The following is a 25,949-nucleotide window of genomic DNA, read 5'->3' on the forward strand; positions in this document are numbered from 1 at the left end:
AATGTACCACGCGCGCACAAACGGGTGTAAACGTTTTATACAAACTCGACAAAAAACGTTAAATTTAAATAAAAATATTTAAAAAAGTACGTACCCGTTAAATTTTATTTCAAGTTTTGACTTTTTACTAGTTTTCAAAACCATATTCGAATTTTCCGTTATAAATGTAACCTAGAGCAACCTGTCGACGAAAAATGTAAACATTAGAAAAACAATAAAAAATTATCGATAAGAAATCGATTAATCGAACGATAAAAATATCGAAATGTTTAAAACCTCTATTTTTTTTTTTTAATTGAATTATATAATGGATACTCATATCAGAGTTTTAAAGGGATGTTTTAGCTTATCGGTTTTTATTATATTTTCGAAATTAAAAAAAAGTATTAGGTGTTAAATTTTACAATATAAATTTAAGTAAATAAGAAAAAGAAAACTTACAAGTTAAAAAAAAAAATAGTTTGTTATATTTGATTTGAATAGTACACGCACGCAAAAAGATGTTTTCCAGTAAATTATCTTTATTATACTAATGATCATTTATGTGAATATGCCGAACAACAAAAAAATAACGAATTTCGAAATGTTGTTTGTTTGTTTGCAATACAAAAAAAAAAGGGGGCAAAAAAAAAGTTTTTTTGTTTTATGATTGCTGCGATCATTTTTGGCGGCAATCATTTAAATCGGGATTAATTTTCCAAGAAAAAAAATCTTAGGATTAATTTATAAAAGAAAAATAATCATTTAATAAGATAAACATGTAAAAAAAAAATTATCCTTTTTCAATATCGGCTTCCGTTATAATTTCTTATGGTATAATTTTTTTGGTATCGGTTAAGATTTTTTTTTTTTTTTCTATGTTTAAGGAGGAGGGAGAGTTAATATGTCAGTTAACGTGTCACATAAAATAAAACAAAAAAAAAAAAAAGGAATCGAGATTTCTTAAAATAAGAAAAAATAAATAAATAAATAAATAAAAGGGAAAAAAATATTTATTATGTATGACAATAAAAGAAGTGATAATAATTGTATGACGTCAGACAGTAAAAAAATTTTTACTTACAGTAAATTATGTGAATTTTTTTTTTTTTTTTTTTGGGGAGAACCTTTTTTTTTTTAACTAAATATTATGAAAGAAAAGGAAAAGGTTTATATAACAAGGGAAAATAAAATTATTTACTGTAAATTTTTTTTTTTTTTTGTAATGTTAATCACAACTTGGATCTATGGAAAACTTATTATTAAAAACAAAAAACAAAAACTTTTTAACGTTTTGATTTGTTTTTTTTTATAAAAAAAAATTAATATAATTCTATGATATTAATTAATTTAATAGAAAATAGTCGTTTTTTTGAATTTACATACAAATTGTGTATCGTAAATTATTGTTTTTTTTTTAACGTCACAAAAATCTTATTCAAAATTTTATTTGGGATCCGCCATTTTTATTTAGTCAAACGTCACGTAATCATAGTTTTAGTTATTCATAAATAAATCTCTAAAAATTTTTTTTTTTTAAATTTGTAATTAAATATTTTCACGATAGTTTTAATAGTAAATAATTATTTATTATGTTTCGTTTAATAAAAATTAAATTTTTGCCCTTTTTTTTGCCCAAAAAAAAATTTCACCTTATAACGGTTTTTCATAATCTTTTTATTAATGTTTACATTTAAGATAAAATTAAAAATTTTAAAAGTTATGGTTCTAAATTATTTTCGTTTATAAATCGAATAAACGGTAAATGTAATGAAATGATTAAAAAATTAATATAAATATATATATATATATTAATTATAATAATTAATTTTAAATAAAATTTAGAGTGAAAATTTTCCCTAATAATGATAATGGATGGATTTAACGTTTTTATTCATAACATTAATAAACGCATCAAAATTTTTTTTTTTGTGGCAAAGGTTTTTAAATTTTAAAGTTTAATATTATTATTTATAAAACATTTAAATTTTTATTGATTTTTTTTTTTTCTGTTTTTAATCAAAGAAAATATTTTTATTATAAAAAAAATTGCATTCAATGAATAAATTTTAATAAACTCCATTGTTTTCTTTTTTTTTTTTTTTTTTATTTTAAATTTCGAATCAAAGGTAAAAAATTATTACAGGATATATTTTTTTTATACAGTTTTAATGCTGGTCGCGATAATAATAATGATGATGATGATGATGATGATAATAATAGAAACTAAAAAAAAAAAAATAAAAAATAAAAATGACAGCAACAATTAAACGAATGAATTTTTTCTTGCGACGAAGGAGCTCATTTTTTTTTTTTATTTGAAATTTTAAAAAGGTGGTGCAGTGCATAAGCAATGCGTTGAGGTAACACGTCAACGTATTTTAAAAATTTCTTGTAAAAAAAAAAACAAAAGATGGTGGAGAGCAGTAAAAAAAAAATTTTTTTTTTTGTTAATGTTTTACTGTATTTATAAGTTATTATTATTATTTTTTTTTACTTTCAGATGTTTTTTTTTTTTTTTTAAAAGATGTCGTAATAGCTTACTTATTATTATTATTTTTTCCAAAAAAAAAACCCTATGATAAATAAATAAACAAATAAATTCATGTCCAGATAGAAAACTATATAATGGTTTCAGTAATTTTTAACAATCAATTTGTAAAAAAAAAAAAAAAAAATACTGATTTTATTCTGTAATAAATTTTATTATGGCTAATGGTTAACTTTTTTATCCAGTCTTTAAAAAAAAAAAGAAAAGAAAAGAAAAACAGAGCCATGTTTTTTATTTCCCCCCCCCTAATAATTTATGATAGTTTTTTTTTTTTGTAAATTTTCTAACAATACCCCCCCTTTTTTTTTCTCATAAATAGTTTTAATTAGAAAAATGATTTTTATTTCAATGATTTATTTATAAGGATTTTATTAATTATAAATTAGGATAAAGTATAACTCTTTATTAATATTTTTTTTATTTATTTATTAAAAAAATAATCCATCTAATTTTTTTTTATAACTAAATTTTTTGATCTGCAAGTATGTTGTTAATATTGATCAATATTGATTGATTAAATAATTTTGTGAATTATTTCATAGAATTTGAAAATTAATAAATATACTTTAATAAATTATTATTTTTTACATAAATAAAAATAAATTGAATGGATAGAAAAAAAATTTTTATTTAATTTGTTTAAAAGAAAAAATTTACGGTTATGTACGGTGTAAATTGTACGTTAGTCGTAATATCAAAAAAAAAACTTTATTATTAAAAAATATTTTAAAAAAATGGAAAAAAAATAATTTCTAGTGTTTAATAAATTTTTATGTATTTAATTACGTTTATTTATTTAAATTTTAACTTTTAAAAAATTATTTCTGAAAAATAAAATACGCTTATTTGGTTTTTGATTTGACTCGAGTAGTATAGAAGTTTTTCAACGTTTTCTTTAAAATTTTTTTCTTTATTCAAATATTTGATTTTTATCATTTCAAATTAAAGGTATAATTTTTTAAATTTAATTTAAAAGTGTTTGGAAAACTAAGTTAAAAAGTAATAATTAATAGAAATTAATAAAATTATTAAATTTTTTAAATATTATTTGTTTTATTAGAAGTTTAATAGTGCAAGTGAAAATGAGTGTTACTTGAATTCGTTTGCTAAAGTATTTACGGGTGTGATTTCATCAAAAAATTATTATTTATGTGTTTTATTTAAAATTTTAGTTTTAATTGTGAAATTATAAAGGATAATCTGGAGCAAATTTTCAGGTAAGAAAAAAAAAATTTTTAATTTTTTTGACAGGAAGCGTATGAAAATATAGTATTTTAGGGAAGGTAATAATTAATATGTAAAAGGCTTAATTGCAATACTTAAATTTTATTTATTATTATTTTTAAATTAGATTTTATTTAAAAAATTTATAACTTTAAAAATTCACAAACATTTTTCTTAACCTATAGTATTTATTAGCTAAAAGTCAAACTTTTCGTTTCATGTTTTTAACTTTTTCATGTGTACTGTGAAAAAATGTTAAAAAGAAGTATTTATAACATGGTTTAATTTAATTACAAAAACGATTTAGATTTAGTATCTTGTATTATAACATATATATTAGTGTTATTATTCTCTGACAGATAGTAAATGTTTGTGTATCATTTCTTCCTTGTTAATTAAATGTGTGGTTTTGTTAACAAGTTGCATTAATGAATTTAGATGATTTGACCATTCGTTTAATATGTCATCTGGATCTTTACTGCGAGTAAAGCAAACTATTCCATCTGGACGATCTGTTTTTGCTTCAATTGTCTTTTTGACTACCAGGTTTGATAAAAATTCTTCAGTTTCCTCAATTGGTAAATCTAATAATTGCGCCATTCTTCCTAATGTTATTCTTGTGTAATACTTTGCCATTACTCGAATGTTATGTTCCACAACTTTGTTTTTAAGTTCTTTCCATCTCGCTTGACCTTCTTCCGTATTGGGATTAAAGACATCGGTTGGTGGAGAATCATCAGTACCATGCTTAAGAACATTTTCATAGACACTTACAAGTCCCGACCACTGAATGAGTTCTGGGTTAATAAACATTTTCAAAAGTTCTCTATAACAAAAAAAAATTATCAATTTAAATCAAAGAAAAATGATTTCGAAAATGCTTTAAATTATTTTTAAGAATGCTTTCTTACTTGTAGGCAGGCAATTCATCAATTAGTTTATCCTCCATAACTCTGTGCGTTAAGTCTGCTTGCTCGTTATCATAGGGAGCTAAAATTAAGTAAAGAATTACATTTTGAAGTATAACGTGTCTTTGTTTTGGGTCGTTTTGAATAGAAGGAGTGCTCAAAACTGCTCTGTAATGTTTGCATGTCGCTAAGAAAGATCCCTCGTGTTGATCTAATTCTATCATTAATCTAAAAATGAAACATTTATAAATTCATTAAAAACAAATTTAAATTTCGGCCATGTTTTACGTCTTTTATATTAGGTTAATATAAATTAATAACTATTCTGACATTAAATAATAATATAAAGTAATAATTTTTTTTGCACAAAAAAATAACAAAGTTACAATTGTAACAACTTAAAAATTAAAAAAATTTTTTTTGATGAAATATTTAAAACAGTGAGATAAAACTTACAAATAATATTTGAGCTTTAATTCTTGAGTCTTTTCATCATCGAAAAATTTAGTATTAATTTTTTTAGAAATAATTTGAGTTCTTATATAGTCTTTTTTAGCAAGACAAAGCCTCATTTGTTCCAATATTAGTTCAACTTTTTCTGTTCTTTCCATTGAACCATAAGTTTCTACCTGCAATTCTTGAATAATATTAGCAGCCTCTGTAATATTTCCTTCTTCTTCCTTCATTTTAGCCAATTTATGAGTTAATCTTGCTCTTTCAACTTCAACATACATCTAAAATATTATAATTGAGTTAAACTGTGAAATTTAATTTAACATAGCTAAATCAAAATAACTTTTTTAAAAATTACTTTTCCCTCTGTAACACTTCTCAAAGTTTCTATTAACTTCAATTTAATATCTTTACTTGGTGTTTGATCTACATATGTGCAGCATTCCTGAACCATTTTAGCAACTGCCTGCTTTAACTGACTTCTTCTTTTAGCCAAAAGAGTTATATGCTCATTTAACATAGACCAATTTTTAGCTTCAAAACATATTTGAACAATAGCAACCAAAACTCTTCCTGTTGAAACCATATCAGCCCCAGTTCTGGTTTGCTTTTCAAGAGATAATAAATTATCAAGTGCATCATGAATTTTTCCAGATTTTGCCAATTTTTGACATTCTGGAATCTTTTCATCACAAGTAGCACTATAATCAACCTCCATTTTTACTATTTTGCCAATATCTGTGGCGGGTAATAACGTATCTGACATTTTGCTGTTTTTATTTATCTTTCACAAAATACAAATGAAAAAATCTGAAGAAAAAAATAGGAATGTAATTAACATAAATTATTATTTACAGAATGTACAAAATTTTTGCATTAAAAGCAATTGAATAATCGAAATACTCAAAAAAATTATAAAGATACATTTATTTTACAAATATATAAAAAGAAATATAATTATGTTGCAGTTGTATAATTTTTAATAAAGGCAAGCAAACCAAGTAAGGTTAAATAAAGCGAACGCAATTTTAATAGAAATTATTATCTAATAATCATTATTTAATTACAACTTGAAGAGCTAAATGATAAAATTCTTACATTTAATTCAATAGTATGATTTCGTATTATTCAAATTCTTAATTTCCTATTATTTTTGGCAAATGCTTTGTCACTGCATAATATTTCGTAAACAAAATGGCGGTGGTATAAATTTTTAAAGGATTACGGAGGCTTTGAAAAGGTCACATGACTTTTAAGAAAACATGACATCAGGGTTGGTGGTGTTGTGATCGTTGAAATTATTTTGGAATGTAGTAAACTTAAAATTTGTGCGGGTTTTACAATGGATCTTGATTTTGCATTTGATTATGACGAAAATTTAATGGAAAATAGTTTTTTTGTGACATTACGAAAAGAATATGAAGAATTGTTTTTAAAAGTTGTTGCTGAAAATTGTATAATTTGTGTGCCAAAGACTGATTCTTTTCCCAAGTGTACATTAGCTTTTGAAGATTTTCTATCACATATTTTAGTTCCGACCGATGAATTACCAGAAAGTCATTTTTTAAGTTTATGCGGAGTGAAAGTGAAAATAAGTAATCGAATTTTAACGATAGATAGTGAAACAGGACGTCAAAGTTGTATCCAAATACTTTTTCAAGAAACTTTTTACACAGAAGAAGGATTGAAATATGAAGTTTTATGCGTTGGGCAACCCTTGGATGAAAGCATAGCTTCAGACGTTGAATATTTTAATGGAAAAGTTTTGAAAAATTTCAAAGATTGTTTAGATTTTTTATGGACAGAAACTAAAACTCACGAGACAATAGAAAATATTGATAAAGAAGTTGATGAATTCTTAAAGAAGTTTGATAAATCTCAAATGATAACATTGCAGTTCATTGAAGAATCTTTTAATTCTTTATACAAAAAGTGTATTCAAGTTTTATTTAAAAATCCAAACATTAGAAAAAAATACAAAAATTATAGTTCTAAAACATTAAAAATAGCATTAGAAACATATCTGCAACAAGGTACTTATAAAAAAATTATTCGGTCCATTGCATTATGTACATCAACGGATGATGCTAAATTAAATAAGCATATAAGAAATCTTTCAGATCTGCCTTTTAAAGATTTTAAATTAGATCCAATTTTCTTCAATAATATACCAAAAGCTAGGTTAGAGTTATCAAAAATAAATGGTTATTTTACAGTTATTGATAAACTAAGATGCCTGAAGCAAACTGCTGTTGCTTTATCAAAATTTAAAAATGACAAAGCATTATTAAATGCCGATAATTTGCTTCAGATTTTAACATTTTTAATTATCAAAAGTAATTTACCCAATTGGAATGCTCAATTAAAATTTTTAAAACTTTTTTACTCATCCAACAATATATTCGATGAAAGCAATTATTTAATTGTCTCATTGGAAGCTGCCATTACTTACATTCAAAGTGGAAATTTTCAAGAATCCGAAAGCAAGTATAAATTAAAAAATAATTTAGAAAAAAATTCAATTCAATATGGTAAATCAACATTGTCTCAAGAGCAAGCCTTAAATGAATTTTTTCATTTTGTTACTGTCGGGGATTTGGAGAATGTCAAAGATATCATTGAAAATGGTCACAAAAAAGTTGAAAATTCTCTTAATTTAAAATTATGTCATCCTCTGTGCTTTTGTGACAAATGCCGTGTACTATTTAATCATTTTTCTGAAGTGCTACCTTCTGTAACGTCTGCAGATGAAAAAAATTTGACAGCCCTACATATTGCATCTATGAACAATGTGCCAAACGTAGTGGAATATTTAATTAATAAAGGAGGAGATTGTAATGCTTTTGATTGCGAAGGTAGAACGCCTGCTCACTATGCAGCTCTTAAAGGTCATCAAAATGCTCTTCTTTTACTCCTTCATAATAATGCTCATATAAATGCGGAAGACAATTCTTTCAATACTCCTCTTCATTTGTGCAGTAATAATGGTCACGATAACTGCGTTAAAGCTTTAATATATTTTTCTGAGTATTCTGGTGTAAAATTAAAAGTAAATTCTCAAAACAGTAAAGGAGATACGCCGCTTCATTACGCCTCGAAATGGGGGTTCGAAAGTATCGTCAGGCATTTGCTTGAATTCGGAGCTAATCCTAATATTTTAAACAGAAACAAAAATTCACCCCTGGATTATTCTTACAATGATAAAATTTTACAATTGTTAAAGCAAAAAAGTCAAAATTTTGAAAATACATTAAAAGTGAATAATCGCCAACTTTCCAGTTTAAAGTTTAAAGAACAATCTTACAGGGATACTCAACCAAATGCCATTGACACGATGAAAAAAATTGAAAAAATTTTTCGAGCCATTGAAATAGGTGACGTGAATTTGGTTTGTTTTTACTTTGGCTTTGACGCATCTGATTTCGTACCTTCCGCCAGCGACAACATTACGTTGTTGAAAAACAAAGAACGTGAAAACTATACGCGTTGTCATCCTCTTTGTGCTTGTAAAAAATGCACGGCTCTTATCGAAGAAACAAGTCGAGAAGACAAAACAATTTCGTTTAGTCACAAAAAAACAATAAATTTAAACACGTGCAATTCAGATGGTTACACGGCTTTGCACGTCGCTTCGAAAGCGGGAAAAATTGATTTGGTGAAAGGTTTTATTAAAAACGGAGCCGGGCTAAACGTTCAAACGTCATCCAAAAAATGGACTCCATTAATGTTGGCAGTTCAAAATCAAAGATTGGACGTGGTAAAAGAACTTTTAAACACGGGTTGCAAAATAGACGTGCAAGATTATAAATTAAACACGGCTTTGCATTATGCCTGCAGGACGGGCAATTCGAAACTCGTGAAAATTTTATTAAAATACGAACCGGATACAAATTTAAAAAACATTGACAACAAAACTCCGTTGCAAGAAGCCAAAGATCAATTGTATCTCGGGATAATACAGATTTTCAAAGGCAGGCCCTTAATTAAATCGGGAGATTAAGTTTTTTTTATAGAGATATATTTAACATAAGCTAAACATTATACAGTAAAATAATTTCATACAGTCGTAGCTTATTATAGAAATTGAGTTAATCTTAAGGAACATTCCGTTTAAAAAAAAAATTCCATTTTAGTAACTTTTCCCGGTAATATTTATATTTATAATAATAATAATTTAAAAAGAAACAAATTTTTTTTAAACATAAAAGTAATAAAAATAACTTATTTACAAAATAATAATAATAATAATAATTAAAAAAATAATTTGCCTTAAAAAAATATTTAAATATATTGTATAAAAAAAAAAATTGATATCATCACGGGGGCGGGGGGGTTAATTTTTAATTATTTATTATTAATTTTTTTACTTTTTTTTACAGTATAAAAAAATATATAAATATTTATATATATATAATATAATATTTTGTAAAAAATGTTTCGCGGTAATAGAAATTATATTAATATTATTATATACAATGTAAAGAGACTGAAAAAAAAAATAATAATAATAACGCCTGAAAAAGTAGACTTTATCATATATATACACGCGTATATGTATATATAAATAATTTATTAATAGTTATAAATAATAATTGACTCATAAAAAAAAAAAAAAAAAAAAAAAAAATTTATAAATCGAGGAACAATAAATAATATTGACAGTAAAATATGTGCCATTAAAAATAATACAAAATAATCACAATTAAATATTTATTTATTTATTTATTTAATAAATCATTATTTATTGATATTTTTATCATTTGTCGTCGTCGTCGTCGTTTTATATTCCAAGTCTAAAAATAAACTTAAGTTTTTTTTTTTTTTTAAATTTATAAAAGCAAAAAATTATTATTATTATTATTCATGTAAAACCATTCGATAATGCCAATAAAATGTTATTAATCTATCATTATTATTATTATATATGTACATTCGTGTAATAAAAAAAAGAAAAAAAAAGTTTAAAATTTAATAATTTGTTTGTTAAACTTATGATTCATAAAAAAAAAATAATAATAATAATAAAATTTTATTGGCATAATAATAATAATAATAATTTTTTAGATAATATTAACATAAAATAATTATTAATTTTTTTTTTTTTTTTTTTTTTTTTATGGATTTACGGCCCACAAAATTTTTTCAAGTGAGAAAAAAATTATTACACGTGATAATAAAAAATGAATAAAAAACTTTTTTTTTTTTTTTTTATAATTGTTTATAATAATTAAAAAAATTATTAACTAAAATTTTTTTATTTTATGTTTGTTTAACGTCTCTGACGTCATTTAAATTTAAAAAAATAATAATAATTAATAATTCGGAACGTAAATTTTCACGGTATACGAATTAAAACGTCTTAAAAGTTTTTTATTCATGACTTCATATAAAAAAAAAAAAAAAAAAAAAAAAAACCAGGAAAAAAAGTAAATTAAATAATAATAATAATAATAATAATAATAATAATAATAATAATAATAATAATAATAATAATAATAATAATTTAAAAATTTTATTGAGAAACCAATTAGGGAAATTATTTACGCCGCCATCATTTATTTGTTTTTCTTACTAAACGTTTTTTTTTTTTTTTTTCAAGTTGTTAAAGTGCAAGTTAATTTTTCATCCGGACTCTTGTTAAATTTTTTCTTTTGATAATATTTTTTATTAAACTTATTTTTTTTTGGACTTTTATTCAAATGATAACCGAAAAAATTTGGATTTTCTAAAACTAACAAACGAAATTTATCTTGTAATTCTTCGAGTGATAATTCCGCATTCATGACAAAAAATAAACGATAATCTTCGATCTTGTCTTCGTCGTCGTCGTCGACGACTTTTTCCATTTCGCATTTCAACCAAATCGAAAAAGCCAAATAATCTTTAAAATCGCTTTTTAACCACGTTATAAAATGTTCGCTTTTAAAATTTAAAAAACTATTAGATAAATCTATATATTCGAAAAAATTATTGTGATTATTATTATCGCATTTTTCCCCCCTGAAATCGGATTCGGAAAATTTATGCCTCGATTTTGTTTGCTCGTACGATATCGTTTCTTTTAATTTATTTTGCATCCAAACTTTCGAATCGAATTCTCCACCATCTGAATTAACACCCCCGCTACGTAATAAATAATCTTGTTTGGGTAAATCAATAAAATTATAATTTTTATCGTAGTAACAACTAAAAACAGGCTCGTACTTGATGCACTGCATCGTGAGCCAAGTGTGAATTAATAACAATGGAAAACGACTCGTCCAATACACGACGAAACTATCCGGTATGTCGCCCAAATGTTTTTGAACTTGTTCGGAAAGTTCTCTGTAATGATGTTTTTTGTTTCTCAAAGCTCTTATCAAATCTCGCACTCTGTTCCCCTGATAATTTCTAAATTTTCTCAAACTCGTTGCAACTTCGGAATCGATTTGAAAACGCCAATCTTGTTTCACGACGGATAATCCATTGTTTTCCAATTTTTTTAAAACTACGTTATCGACGTCTTCCTTTTCTATTCGATCGCTCACATCTTGAAAAAATGACAATATTTTAGCCTTGCTCCAAAAAATCGGATATTGTAATATTGCACTCGCAGTGGGTCGGTTAAATGGATCAAAGTCTATCATTTGCTTGATGAGCATCACGGCAAGTAAATTATCTTCGATTTGATTCAAATCATATTCCCCTGATAATATATTTGCTTGTCGGTGTAACGTATCACCGAAAGGATGTTTTCCTTTTGTGAGAACGTAATAAAAAACGCAGCCGGCAGAAAATATATCCACGGCACATGTCTGAAATAGGGAGAGAGAAAAGGGAAAATTTGAGTACGAATGTTAACTATTAGTTAGGTGCGTTGATAATAAAATACTAACGGTTCTATTTACTCCTGATAATATTTCAGGAGCGATCCACCCATCCGTTCCCGTCACTCCGGACCTTCTTGAAAAAGATGTTCTTCCAAATTTTAATTTTTTACACAAACCAAAATCGGAAATCATAGCACGAACCTCTTGTTTTGATGATGGCATAGATAATAGAACGTTTTGAGGTTTAATGTCTCTGTGAACTATTAGAGAAAAAAAAAATTTTAATAATAATAATTCACGTTAAAAAAAGAAAGAAAAAAAAAAAAAAAAAAAAAAAAAATTTACCGATAGAAAGACTATGAAGGTGTTTAAGGCCACTCATTGCTTGTTGCAAAATTTGTATAGGAGTTATCGAATCGATTTTAAATTTTCCTTCAATGTAATCATGCAAAGTTGCCGCACATAATTCCAATGCAATGTACCTGAATTGCTTATCCTGTTCCATGCAATAGTAACGAATCACGTTAGGATGATAATCTGATTCCCTAAGAAGTTCAACTTCTCTATCGGCAAAAGTAAAACATTCTGGTAACACTCTTTTAACAGCGACAAAACGATTATCAAATTTTCCTTTAAAAACAAAAGTTCCTTCGCATCCTTTACCTAACATTTCTTCTGCATTGAATTCTATTTTTCCCACTTTAATAGTACCTGAACCTAAATCTTCAGGCACAGCTGTTATTCCTGCAGGTAAATTAAATTCTCGATTTTTCGATGATTGTGATAATTGTTGAATATCTTTCATTTGTTTATTAAAATACCAAGCCATTGAAAATACAATAATGACCAAAACAATCATTGATATTTTAATTTCTAAATTTTCTTGTTCGCTTACGCTTAATTTAATAATGCTTAATGTCAATGAAAAAAATTCTTTTAAATTAAAATATGATATATTTCCAGAACTCAATTCTGCTATTATATTATGCAATTGTAACTTTCTTAAATATTTTTCATCTTCAGTTTGAGAACCTTCATTATTCACCATTTTTCCATCGAATACGTTCGATTCATTTTCAATCATTTTTCGAATGCTTGGTTTTCCTTCTATTTGTAAAAGTGCATTCATACGTTCTGGTACTTTATAATGACCTAATAAAATGACTGACTTTTCTTTATTCAAATCAGGATTATTTGGAAATACTAAATGCAAATCTTTAACTTCCAAATATTTTATTTTAGGCTTTGATTCTTCATATGTATTTTGATTTATATCTGAAAATGAATGCTTTGGCCCTTCTAATAAAAAAGGACCTTTTTGATTTGCTAATACAATTGTAGCCGTTATTTCATCAACTAATGCTGGTAACGCATAAAACCCATTTATGCATTCTCCAATGTATAAAGTCGGACTGAAACAAATGCATACTCATTAAATATTCATTTATGTTAAACAAATAATTATTTTTCAAAACTGATTTTTTTATATCTGAACAAATAATGTAAAACCACTATGATTTAGTAATTTATCTATCAAATTACAAAAAAAAAAAAGATTAAAATTTGATCTCTTTGATACTACACCCAGAAACCATTCATTAACTGATAACTGATAATTACAAGTATTTTTGTGGCAAATTTTAAAAATCGATATAAAATGTTTATTTTTACTTACAAAAATTTTAATTCACTTGTTTTAAATTCAATTTCAAATTTAGCTTCTTTTCTCTGCGTTCCTTTTTCAATAAGCTGATCCAATGTTGGCTCTGCGACACTTGTAAATGGAACTTTTAACAATCCTCTAGTTTCTAAAATATATATGTCAACAATTGGAGAATCACAATTTATTTGCCAAATTAATGAACCTGTCGCTCTGTCAAGGGTAACTAATCTTCCAGTTGAACTTCCAGTAAAATGCAATAGATCTGAAACGACAAAAAGAGTAGTAATGTAGTTTTCATTGTAGTTGGGTTAAATACATAATAATTCATGTCCATGGTTATTACTGTAATTATTTTGACTTTCAGAATCCATTGAATAAGAAAAATAATCAAAGAATGTGACATTCCAGGGATTTTGTTTTTGAACAGGATCTATCATAACAACATTGTATTCAGTTCTTCCTATATAAATATCTGGGCCTTCTCTGGGACATGTAGTATCAATAGAATCATAGGTTAAAAAAGATCTTTTGGCACCATTTTCAGGATTTACAGTAAACCAAGTATCTAATTTTTTCCCAGTGAACATAATGCCATTTGAACTTCTGCATGGAGATGATGCAACTAATTGCGGTATTGTAAATGGAAGTTTTGATATTGTTTCTCGATCGTTTGAATTTAACATATAAAGAGATCCGTCTTTCGGATCGGGTAAAAAGTAAGGAGTTGTCGTTGGTTTGTTAGATGTTGAAGGTAATCTTATAACAGGTTCTTCTTTAAGTTTCCATCGAACTACTCCTGTTTTCCTTTCAACGCAAATAAAAAATCCATCCAAAGTTGAAAGCAATAATAATTTACTTTCACTTTCTTTAACTAAACTCGTACTGTCAGATGCAGTAACTACGCCGTAATTAAAAATCATAAATAAAAAAATAATTTTAATAAACATTTTTACTGCACTTTTGGTAACAAAAACATCTTCAACTTTTTTAAACACGCATAATTAATAATTGATATTAAAAAAAAAAAAATGGTTATAACAATCTGAATTGAAATGTATACTGATTCATGATGACAGAAAATAAAAAAAAAAAAAAAAAACGATTATTTAAATAAATTAAAAGTTTTAACATTTTATTTGGCTTTTCTCATTCTATGTAATAATAATAATAATAATAATAATAATTATCAGTTTCTTTATTCTTTAATAATCTCCTCATATTTAAATAACATCTTGACGTACATAATTTGCTACGGTTAATAATAATCATTTGATTATCGCAAAATTTATGTTAGCAAAATTTATATATTTGTAATTGGCGGTCATTTATGTAAATCTTTAAAACTTTGTTTCCTATTTATTTTTTTTTTTTATCTGTTTAGTTATTTTAATTTTTGTTTTTTTTTTTTTTTTTTTTTTTTTCGTAAAAATGTCTGATGAAAATATAAACGTAACGTTTAAAAAATCAAATGAAGAATTTTTTGAAAGGGAATCAGATCTCGGAGATGAAATTTATGGTGAAGATGTTTTTCAACCATTTATTACAAAACCCAAAGAAATATTAGGAGAATCAGATGGAAAAAGTTGGGAATGTCTTGGAGAATATGGTGAATTGGAAGGATATTATTTATATCCAAAACAAGCGGCAGAATCATCAGACATTTGGGAAGTACATTCTATTCCTTCCCTACCTGAAACCCCTGAAGTTAGCGAAGTTGAAGAAACGGAAGAAGAAAAAGAAATAAGAAGGGAGAGGGAAATGCTTTTGGATAAAATCAAGCATAAAACTATTGAAAGGCTTTTGTTAAGGCGGAAAAATGCATTTTTACAAGCAAAATTAGGGGAATTATTTAAAAAAAGGAGAATGGATAACGTTTTTAAAGAAGATCCTAAAGGTAAATAAAAATTTTAAAAAAAAAAAAAATGTTTTTATTTTCAAATATATATTTATTAATGTTTTTTTTAAGTTAGGTCTCGACATTGAGGGAAAATATTTAAAAAAGTTGTTTGCTTTTAAAGAATTTAAACTTGCTCAAAAATCTGAAATTGAATCTCTAACCTTAAAAATGGAGGAATATGAAATACAAACTAAAAATTTAGAAGGAGAATTAGAAGAAAAATTAAAAAATTATGTTAATAGAGCAAAAGAAGTATCTATGAATTTAATTTATTCAAAAACTGGGAAAAAAATCAATGAAGAGGTAATAATTTCATAAAAATTTTTATTTTTTATTTTATTTTCTTAATAATTAAAGTATATATCAATTTACAAATTGTAATGTAATTCAGAAGAAAACTTATTTAGACTGTAGATCGATTGTTAAGTAGACAAATATTAAAATTTGAAGAAAAGGGAAAAAGAAAACTTCAATTAATAAAAATAAAAAATTTACTCGAAGAAAAAGAACAACAATTGAGAGAAATGCAATACTTTGGTAATGGATTACACATTGCAGATTATGAACAAATGAAAATCGACAATCAAAATTACAATGATAAAATCGAAGAAAAAGAAGAAGAATTGACAAATATAAGATCTAAAACGCAAACTGTAATACAAAATTTAGCCAATGTTAGAGAAAAAGCTTATGCTGTCGAAGGAGATATTGAACTAATGGAAGAAAAAATGTATGATATTGAAACCTCACTGTTGGAGGTAAAACAATTTATATAAAGCGAAAGAATGAAAATTTTAAGTCAATTTCAAATTGTTTGAGTAAATTAATTTTTTTTAAGGTTAAAGAAGATTTAACAAAGGCAAGAAAAAGAAGAGATAACTTGAGAGAAGAATTTGGACGTTTAAAATGTTCATCTGGTTTGTTAACTAGAAATAAATTACTCAGAGATTTTGAACGTTCTATCGCAGAAGGGAAACGCTTTCAAAAATCATTGTCAGTGGTTAAGAAAGCAATGGAAGAAAAATTTAAACAAGAAAGTGAAATAACCAATTTACTCCTTAATAAAGAAAAAGAATCATCATTGGAAAAACTTCAACCAAAGGCTCCTGTTAAAAAAGAGAAAAAAAAGGAATTAAAAAAATCAGTTGATCGTATTACTTTATAAAACGAGGAAAGATTTTGTTTACTAATTTTTTGTTAAAATCATAATTAAATCAGTTGTATTTAATAACAGAATTAAAAAATTTTTTTAAGTGATGAAATCATAGTGAAGTTATTTCTTACCAAAGTTTTTAAAGGTAAAAAAAAAGGTATGGGTTTTTTAATATTATAACTAGAGTGTTATAAACTAAATAATTAGTTTAGAAATTTTTTTTTATTTTTAGGTTTTAACATATTTTTAGTTCTCTAAATTTTGACACTTGAAATAATGCACTAATCGTTACTGAATTTAATAATAATTACTATCACAGATTTAAATTAATTTTTATTTTACATTCAAGAATTGTTTTCTTCTAATTTTTTCTCATCTTTTTTCTCTTCGTCTATCTCTTCCTTTGAAAATCCATGATCGTTCCAAGGTTGTAATTCTCCAGAACCGAAAAATATGAAAACTAATCCAGTTATAGCATTTATTCCTAGAGTTATCCAAAAAACTAATCTCCATTCGGATGCGTCGGTTTGCTTTATTGTAAAAAAAAAGTGTTTTATGTTTTATAAAAGTTTTTTTTTTTTTTCAATTAAGGTGATTTATCTACTCACATTGGGTGCCAAAACTGCTACTATTAGTGGAGAAATAATTCCAGTGATTCCTCCTATTCCATTTATGACTGCCATGAGTGTTCCTGCAAAATTCGGACTTAAATCTAATGCATTAATTTTCATTCCAGGATAAAATGTGCCCATTAAACCCAGAGTCATTGCAAATAACGTGACTACAACCACTCTATCTTCTCCTATAATTAATTATTAATTAATATTATTAAAATTTAAGGTTTTTAAATCGGATAAAATGGACAATTTAAATTAGAAATAAAAAATAATAAATTTTTCATTTACCAGCGTAAGAAGCAGCAATTAAAGTTATGGATGGACCAACGTGAGCAATTGTTGTAAATAATTTTCTAGTGTTTGTTACATTCAATAATTTTTTTTTGATTAAAAAATCTGCAAGCCAACCCGAACTCATGGATACTATCCACATGACGGCATAAGGTATGGACGATACTATACCATTCTAAAATTATTTAAATCTAATTTTAGTTTTCTATTACAGTTTGCACAACGTAAAAAGCGCTTAGGGACACAATAGTTTCTTTGGGAAAAAAAAATGCTTACTTCTGATATTTTAAAATTTAAAACATTTTGCATGTATTTCGGCAAATCAGTTACCATGGTATAAAAACCCCAATCGTGTCCTATTTGACCAAAAATAAGGGCCCAAAGGGGCACTGAAGTGAATACTTTTTTCCACGGTGGAGACGGTCTTTTCTGTCAAAGATAAAATCCGTTGAAAAATTTTATTACGGTATGGATAAAATAATAAAATGAAAAATGAAAATAATATTACTTTTGGAGGTTTTATTATATGTTGTTTTAAAAAATTTTTCTCTTCGTCAGATATGTAAGGATGACATTCTGGTTCGGAGTAACATAAAAGGGTCCATAAAACAAACCAACCTATACCGATACCTCCAAAAACATAAAAAACAATTTCCCATTGATCTTTGTAACTTTCTAATAAAAATCCAGATAAAAGAATCCCGATAATTGAACCTATTTGAGATCCTTTGAACGATGAAAAAAATTATTTTTGAAATTAATGACGTGTTGACATTATATTAAAAAAAAAATGTTTGTTTTAGTTATTTTTTTACCTGCGAAGACCAAACTTCCTAAGAAACCCCTTTCTTCTAAAGGAATCCATCTTGCTAAAAGAACATTTAATGCTGGAAAGGTAGTACCCTAAAACATCAACTTTTTTTTATCAATACAAAATAATTTTGAAAATATTTATTTAATATTTTTGTATTACAGTCAACATTGCTTACTTCACCAAATCCAGTAATCACTCTGGCAACAATTAACCAAACAACGCCGGATTTAGCTGCCAAAGGTACGAGTAAAGTAAAAATGGCCGTACATAATATCCCCAATCCTAGTGTATATTTTCCACCAAAATGATCGGCGACTATTCCTCCAGGCATGTGGGTTATTACGTACCCGTAATAAAAAGCACCCAATATAATACTTTGAGTTTCTTCGGACCAATCAAACAAATTATCATTCTATCGGAAAAATATTTATATCAAATCAAAGGGTTGTTTTTGATTTTAACCCCCCTCCCCCCCCGGGGCATTGATTTTGTAATCAAATTACATTTACGTTTTGTTTTTACTGTAATTTCAAAAATATGAATTTTTAGTTTTTAAAGAAAAATTTTAAAAAAAAACTTACTAATGGTGGATTTCCTGTTGAATTTTTTGGTACAACCATTTGAGTTATGGCAATATTTAAACAAACTCTTAATTGATAAGCATTGGCTATGGCTAAAAAACCCATTATTGCTAATATGTACCTTTGAGGTATTAGAAATACTAGAAAAAAAATAAATTTTTTAAAATGACTTTTAACTCATTAAAAGATTTGTTCGTTCAGACACATAAATAAATAAAAAAAAAAAAAAAAAAACTTCCAGACTAATTACGATAAGAAAATTATTATTATTATTTTTTTTTTGTAATTACAGTTGATCAAATATTTTTTTATCTACATGGAAGCATGTCATGCATATAATGAAATATGGTAAAAAGGAAAAGAAAATAAAAAAGTAGAAGAAGAAGGGGAAAAGATGAAGGAGAAGAAGAAGGAGGAGGAGGACTTTGATTTGTTTGATACCCCATTTATTTACCTTTACCAAAATAATAATAATAATAATAATAACGTCGTCGTGGGACAATATAAAAACGTTTGGGTAAGTTTTTCACATACAATTTAATTTTAGAAATAAGTAATTTTTTTTAAAAATCGATTTGGGGGGTGGGGTGGGGGGAAGGGGAGGCCACGAAATGAAAATTTTTTTTTAACGGATATTTGACCTTTCGCATTAAAAAATTAATCTTAGAGCTTAAATTTAAAAAAAAAAAAAATTCTCCCGGATTTAATTATTATTATTATTAAATTTTATCTATAATTTATGTTAAAAAATTATTTCATTTTCAATTTAATCATCGGTAATCTTTTTCGGTTGTTCTATTATTAATTATTATTATTATTATTATTATTATTATTATTATTATTATTATTATTAATATTATTATTTTTATTATCATTATCATTATTTTCAATGGGGAAAATTATTAATACGTTGTTTAAAATTAATTAATCGAGAGAGCGAAAAAAAAAAATAAATTTTTTTTCTCATGCAGACACGGTTTAAAATTATTTTTCCGGGTAAAATTTTAATTGTTAGCACGCGCACACACACACTTAACATTTTTTTCGGTAATAAATAAAAAGGAAAAATAATTTAAACAAAACTTACATTTTTGAATGACACGTTTAACGTTTTCCTTCATTTCGATAATATTTTTTTTTAAAAAGAGAAAATTATTTAAAAACGCTTAAAGAAATAATAATAATGATAATAATCATTGGGTTTTTTTTATTAATAAAAAATAACACTAATTATGCATTATTGTTTAAATTTTCGTTTTATTAACTTAAACGAACGAATTTAAAAAAAAAAAAAATACATAAACACACGTAGAAACAAACACACACGCGAACAATATGAAATTTTTTAACGTTAAAAATTCTCAACAAAAAGGTGCGTAGAAAAAAAAAGAAAAAAAAAGAAGAAAAATTTAACAACAGGGAGTAATCATTACTGTTGACGGTTTCTTTCGTAGTTTTAAGTGGTTGATTATAAAAATCATTATTATTATTATTATTAGTTTGAGCCTCATTCGATAAGAATATTTTTTAATATCATCATCATCATCATCATTATTTTTTCTATTCTGACGTGTTTTTATCAATCGAAAAAAAAAAAAAAATAGATAAATGTATTTATAAGGCATTTCGAATTAGTCTTTTGGTAATGAAAGAAACCATTTTTGAAAAAAACTTTTTAACGAATTTTTTTTTTGTAAAAAATTATTGAATGATTTATTATCGATTAATCATCGATTTGAATCGAAAAATTCGATTGATAAAATCTGAGTAATTTGTTTTACGTGTTTTTTCGTAATTTTATCTCGTTCATTTTATTTATGTTTTATATAAATAATTAAATAATAAGCCCCTTAGGTATTATTAGTTTATGTTTTCTAATTGTAAATTTGATTGTAAAAAATTTTTACCTCAAAATATTATTATCATTGTCATAATTATCATCATCATCATCGGATAGGAAATTATAATATTTTCAAAAAAAAAAATACAAAAAAAATTTTAATTAAATAATTTTTTATTTTTGTTTAATGTCGTAAGAGTTCATTACTACTTAATAATATATAAAAAGAAAATTTATTAAATGATGGAAAATTCTGATTTTTTCTTTATCAAATACGTTCAAGGTGATATTTACTTTTGAAAAACAAGATCCAAGAAAAAATTAATTTTTATCAAATTGTTTTAGAAAAAATATAGAATAAATTTTAAGGGGGTTTTCGTGAACATGAATGAATTTGGGGTTGGGGAGGGGGGAAAGGGAAATTAACTTGTACGAAACGAAAGGGAAAAGTACGTAAAGGTTAGAAAAAAAATTTTGGTAAAAGCAGGTGGTTGTGTGATGATGATGATGATGATAATGATGTTTTTTTCAAAAAAATATTTCGTTGCCATGTTAACAAAAAAAACACCTTTAAATTAGGGTCGTAAAAAATGTAAACAATAATAATTTTGTTATTAAAACTTTATATATTTATTAATTTTTTTTTTTTTATTATAATTATTTATTAATTATATTTAATAATATTGTTATGGCCGATGATGAAGACGTGAAGGATTTGAAAATTTTATCTATAATTGGTTTCGATGGTAAATTTATAATTATTTATATAACACGCACGGATTTTATTAGTAAACAATCACCATTCCCTCCCTCCCTCCCTCTCTCCTTTCCTCCCACTACCTGTAATAATATTTTTTTTTTTTAGGTAGCATACCTCATGGGTTACATTGTCACCCCGATCAGATTCACATCATTTATCCAATTGGAAATTCAGTAACTATTCAAAATACTAAAACGAAACAACAAGAATTTCTTAATGGACACACAAATACAATAACAGCACTTACCGTTTCCCGTTCTGGAAAATATATCGCTTCAGGGCAAATTAATCACATGGGGTATAAAAAAAAAAAAAATTTTTTTTTACTACTAGTTTTTTTGTAAAATATTATATATATTTTAATGATTTTCGTTTCAGATTTAAATCAATGGTGATATTATGGGATTTCGAAAGGAGATGTTTAATCGGAAAACATGAAATACACAAAGTTCGAGTTGAATCTGTTATATTTACTTGTGATGATTCGTATCTTGTTTCTTTGGGTGGTAGAGATGATACTTGTTTCGTCGTATACGATATAAAAGAAAACGAACCTTTGTGTGGTAAGGAATAAGTTTGTGTGAAAAACGTTTCAAAACTTTTAAAAATGTCGTAGTATAAAAATTTAGAAAATGTTTATTCTACTGCAAAACTTTAGAAAAAAGAAAATATATAATTTTCAGGTGGTTTTGCAAATGGTTCGAGTACGGGAAATGCATCAACTTTGTGCTGTACAAATCGAAGAGGAGCTTGTTTTTTTACAGCTGGAGATAAAACGTTAAGATATTGGAAGATCGATAATAAACGAAGAAAAGCTCTCTTCACGGAAGTTAATTTCAATAAAATAAAACGTCTTATACATTGCATGGAGGTTGGTAGGCCCGAAATTCCGTTTAAAAACTAATATTTAAATTTTTTTTAAAATAAAAAATTAAATGTCAAACGGTCGATCACCTGTAGATAGACAAAAAAGATGAATTCCTTTATTGTGGAACTTCAACAGGAGATATTGCCAAAGTTTTCGTCGGATATCCCGAAGACGTTACACAATTGGAACCCAAAAGACCGGCAACTTTGATTGGTTGTTTTGGTAAATACATAGGTAAAAATGCCAAAATGCCAACCGGATGCACGGCTGAATGCTACAGTTTAGGTACATTAATTTTTATTTTCGCTTATAAAAATGTAATTTAGTTGAAATTAATAACATTACATTATTTATATTTAAGGTGTGAAGGCATTAATTTTATTAGGCAAGGGTGAAATAATCGTGGGGGCCGGAAATGGTTTGGTTGAACACGTTAAAGAACGAGACGAATCTCATTTAAATGATTATGCGAATTTGAGAGTTAAAGATCCTTCCATACCCATGTTACTCAGTGTAAGATTTACGCGCCTAAAAAATTTATTTTTAATTTTTAATTAATAAATAATTAAATACAAAATAATTGTCAGGTTCGTCATCATTGCGTCGATTCCGGAGTGTCATCAATGAAATTATGGAACAAAGATTTAATTGTAGGTACCGAACAATCAGAAATTTTCAGCATTAATTTTGAAACTTGGAATTTAATACTAAAGTGTACTTGTCACACGACAGCTGTTTATGATATATGCTTTCCTAGGTACTCATAAATACAATTAATTTTTTTTTTTTTTTTTTTTTTTTTTTTTTTAACGGAATGCTTTTTTTTTTTTGTTAATAATTTATTTTCGAATTAAAATTTTCCAGTGATTTTTCGGCAGTTTTTGCTACGTGTAGTAAAGATACCGTTAGAGTTTGGAATACGGAAACCTCACAAGAAATGTTGAGAATTAATGTTCCCAATTTTACTTGTTCGGGAGTTTCTTTTTACCATAATGGAAAGGGAATAGTAACTTCTTGGAACGACGGTACCATTCGAAGTTTTACACCTCAAACGGGAAAGCTCATGTTTATAATTCATAATGCACACAATAAAGGCGTGAGCGCATTAAGCATAACTAAAGACGCTTTGAAAATAGTCAGCGGGGGTGGAGAAGGCCAAGTAAGAGTTTGGGACATTAAACCAGATGTACAATCTTTAAGAGGTGTACTTCAAGAGCATAAAGGACCGGTTTCGGCAATACATATAAATAATGCCAACGATGAAGCCGTTAGTGCCAGCACCGATGGTTCTTGCATCATATGGGACATTATGTAAGCAAATGAGAAATTTTTCCAAAAATGAAAAACAAAATGAAAAATAAATTATTAATATTAATTATGTGATGATGATTTGCTTGCAGAAGATGCGTTCGTAAAAACATTATATTCGCCAATACGTTATTTATGGCCGTACGTTATCACCCTTCGGATTGTCAAATTCTCACGACGGGAACAAATAGAAAAATTGCATATTGGGAAACATACGACGGTTCTTTGATTAGAGATTTCGAAGGGTCGACAGCATCCGGATTGAATACACTGGATATAACAGGAGATGGGAATTACATAGTGACGGGAGGAAACGATCAAATGGTCAAGGTAAGATTTATTCAAATATTATTTTTTAACGTCGTATACGCGATAAAAAAAAAAAAAATTTTCTTGTTAAATATGAAAGCTATGGAAATATCAAGAAGGCATAAATACGCATGTCGGTTTGGGTCACGCGGGAATAATAACCGCAGCAAAATTTAGTCCCGATAATAATTACATAATAACCGTATCGGCCGACGGTGGTATATACCGTTGGCAAAATCCCTACGCTCAAAAAGAAAGACAAAAAGAACCCAAGGAAACACCGGATGTTATTTCCGTTCATTCCGAACCGAGCACGACAAAAGAGGCAAAAGAAAAAGATCTCGAAGAATGCATAACAAAAACGAGAGAAATAAAATGCAAATGCGGTTTGACATCTTGCAAATGCCCTAAATTATCCGTGACGACGACGAAAGCATGCAAATGTACAAAACCTAAATGTAAATGTACCTTAACCGTAGTTAAACCCATCGTTAAAAAATCTCAATCTCAATTACTACATAGAAAAACGATTAAGGTACCCAAAGACGACATTGGTAGAAATAATATTTACGGAGATTATTGCCTTAATCCAAAAAAAAAATAATTATAGAAAAAACTTTGACAAAAGAATAATAACCAATTCCTTTCTTTATTATTATTATTATTATTATTATTTCTAACATAAAATAATTTAATTTTTAACTTATATTATTTATTTCTCCAGTATGCAAAAAAATAATACAAATATCAATTTGTAACCAGTAATTTATTTAAAAATAATAATAATAATAATGATAATGATAATGATAATGATAGTGATAAAAGAAATAAACATAATTTTATTTTTTAACAATTATACTATAATGTAAAAATTTAGTTAAAATAATAATTAATGAATAACAATTAAATATTTAATCACTGGAAATTAATGGATTTCCTTAATATTATTATTATTATTAAAAAAAAAAACAAAAAAAAACCATCACGTGTAAAATCAACATGTTAAAGGAATGTTAAAAAAAAAAAAAAAGGAAAAAAAAGGAAAAAACACAAAATACAAAAAAAAGGCAAAACGAACGACTTTTTCCCCTCCCCTCCCCTCCCCCCACCTCTCCTCCTCCTCCTCCCAATTTTTGAATGCTTGAAAGACATTTATATTTATTATTTATTAATTAAACATTAAAACGGCCGTTTAAAAAAAATTATTAAAAAAAAAATTTGAAATTATTAATTAACTGGTTACACTTAATAATTAATATATATGTATAAAAGTATAATAATAATAATAATGATAATGATAATAATAGTATTTTTAAAAGGTACGAAAAATTTATTTTTGTTCATCACAATTTTTTTTTTTTATTTACTTATTTATTTAATTTAATTTTAGGGATAAGGTTGATTTAATATATAAATTTTACGCCCCTTACCTTCCCACCCCCGGCCCCGCCCCCCAAGTTATGAATTTTTCAACATTGATCGTGTGTAATTAAAAGCCCAAATTATTATTATTATTGTTATTAAATTAAAATACGTACGTTAAAAAAAATAATAATAGTAAAATTAAATTAAAAACCAAAACAAACGAAATGATCGTAATTTAAATTTTAATTATTATTATTATTAATTATTATTATTATTATCATTATTATTATTATTATTATTAATATTTTTATCATTATTATTATTTATAAAATTGGACATCGTCCAAATAATTTTTTTTTTATTAATTCAAACGTGTTTTTATCATAATAATAATAATTTGAATGAGACTTTTCGACCTTTTATTATTTCTTATTGTAAATACCTCACCCCCACCCACTTACCCCCCTCAAAAAAATGTAAGAGCCGATTACGTCATTCATATTATTTTGTGACGTGATTAACTTTCTTACTTTTAAATAAAAACATTTAAAAACAAATT

The 25,949-nt window shown here is 25.8% G+C and overlaps 6 protein-coding genes across 6 annotated transcripts; 3 read left to right on the top strand and 3 right to left on the bottom strand.

Moving 5' to 3' along the window:
- Nucleotides 1-4,099: 4,099 nt before the first annotated feature.
- On the bottom strand, nucleotides 4,100-5,881 carry Phum_PHUM343910 (26S proteasome non-ATPase regulatory subunit, putative; the record flags this gene model as incomplete). Its single annotated transcript, XM_002427720.1, has 4 exons — nucleotides 4,100-4,580; nucleotides 4,666-4,890; nucleotides 5,119-5,396; nucleotides 5,474-5,881. 4 exons carry the CDS (start codon nucleotides 5,879-5,881, stop codon nucleotides 4,100-4,102), a joined length of 1,392 nt encoding a protein of 463 aa, XP_002427765.1.
- Nucleotides 5,882-6,457: 576 nt separating this feature from the next.
- Phum_PHUM343920 (ankyrin repeat-containing protein, putative) lies at nucleotides 6,458-9,115 on the top strand (the record flags this gene model as incomplete). The annotated part of the gene is made up of 1 exon (XM_002427721.1): nucleotides 6,458-9,115. The coding sequence occupies one exon, from the start codon at nucleotides 6,458-6,460 to the stop codon at nucleotides 9,113-9,115; it is 2,658 nt and encodes an 885-aa protein (XP_002427766.1).
- Nucleotides 9,116-10,709: 1,594 nt separating this feature from the next.
- Phum_PHUM343930 (serine threonine-protein kinase, putative) lies at nucleotides 10,710-14,507 on the bottom strand (the record flags this gene model as incomplete). Its single annotated transcript, XM_002427722.1, has 5 exons — nucleotides 10,710-11,909; nucleotides 11,991-12,184; nucleotides 12,270-13,336; nucleotides 13,600-13,849; nucleotides 13,931-14,507. The coding sequence occupies 5 exons, from the start codon at nucleotides 14,505-14,507 to the stop codon at nucleotides 10,710-10,712; spliced, it is 3,288 nt and encodes a 1,095-aa protein (XP_002427767.1).
- Nucleotides 14,508-15,015: 508 nt separating this feature from the next.
- Nucleotides 15,016-16,649, top strand: Phum_PHUM343940 (coiled-coil domain-containing protein, putative; the record flags this gene model as incomplete). Its single annotated transcript, XM_002427723.1, has 4 exons — nucleotides 15,016-15,481; nucleotides 15,558-15,787; nucleotides 15,892-16,242; nucleotides 16,323-16,649. The coding sequence occupies 4 exons, from the start codon at nucleotides 15,016-15,018 to the stop codon at nucleotides 16,647-16,649; spliced, it is 1,374 nt and encodes a 457-aa protein (XP_002427768.1).
- A 332-nt stretch (nucleotides 16,650-16,981) lies between these two features.
- Nucleotides 16,982-19,121, bottom strand: Phum_PHUM343950 (sialin, putative; the record flags this gene model as incomplete). The annotated part of the gene is made up of 9 exons (XM_002427724.1): nucleotides 16,982-17,167; nucleotides 17,246-17,439; nucleotides 17,543-17,720; nucleotides 17,822-17,974; nucleotides 18,054-18,271; nucleotides 18,361-18,448; nucleotides 18,535-18,771; nucleotides 18,941-19,080; nucleotides 19,118-19,121. The coding sequence occupies 9 exons, from the start codon at nucleotides 19,119-19,121 to the stop codon at nucleotides 16,982-16,984; spliced, it is 1,398 nt and encodes a 465-aa protein (XP_002427769.1).
- A 2,347-nt stretch (nucleotides 19,122-21,468) lies between these two features.
- Nucleotides 21,469-24,629, top strand: Phum_PHUM343960 (WD-repeat protein, putative; the record flags this gene model as incomplete). The annotated part of the gene is made up of 10 exons (XM_002427725.1): nucleotides 21,469-21,526; nucleotides 21,646-21,838; nucleotides 21,919-22,103; nucleotides 22,224-22,415; nucleotides 22,505-22,693; nucleotides 22,770-22,921; nucleotides 22,996-23,165; nucleotides 23,273-23,719; nucleotides 23,809-24,046; nucleotides 24,126-24,629. The coding sequence occupies 10 exons, from the start codon at nucleotides 21,469-21,471 to the stop codon at nucleotides 24,627-24,629; spliced, it is 2,328 nt and encodes a 775-aa protein (XP_002427770.1).
- Between the last annotated feature and the right edge of the window lie 1,320 nt (nucleotides 24,630-25,949).

This window comes from Pediculus humanus, genomic scaffold (genome assembly GCF_000006295.1).
Source record: "Pediculus humanus corporis 1103172107751 genomic scaffold, whole genome shotgun sequence".
Classification (NCBI taxonomy): Eukaryota; Metazoa; Arthropoda; class Insecta; order Psocodea; family Pediculidae; genus Pediculus; species Pediculus humanus.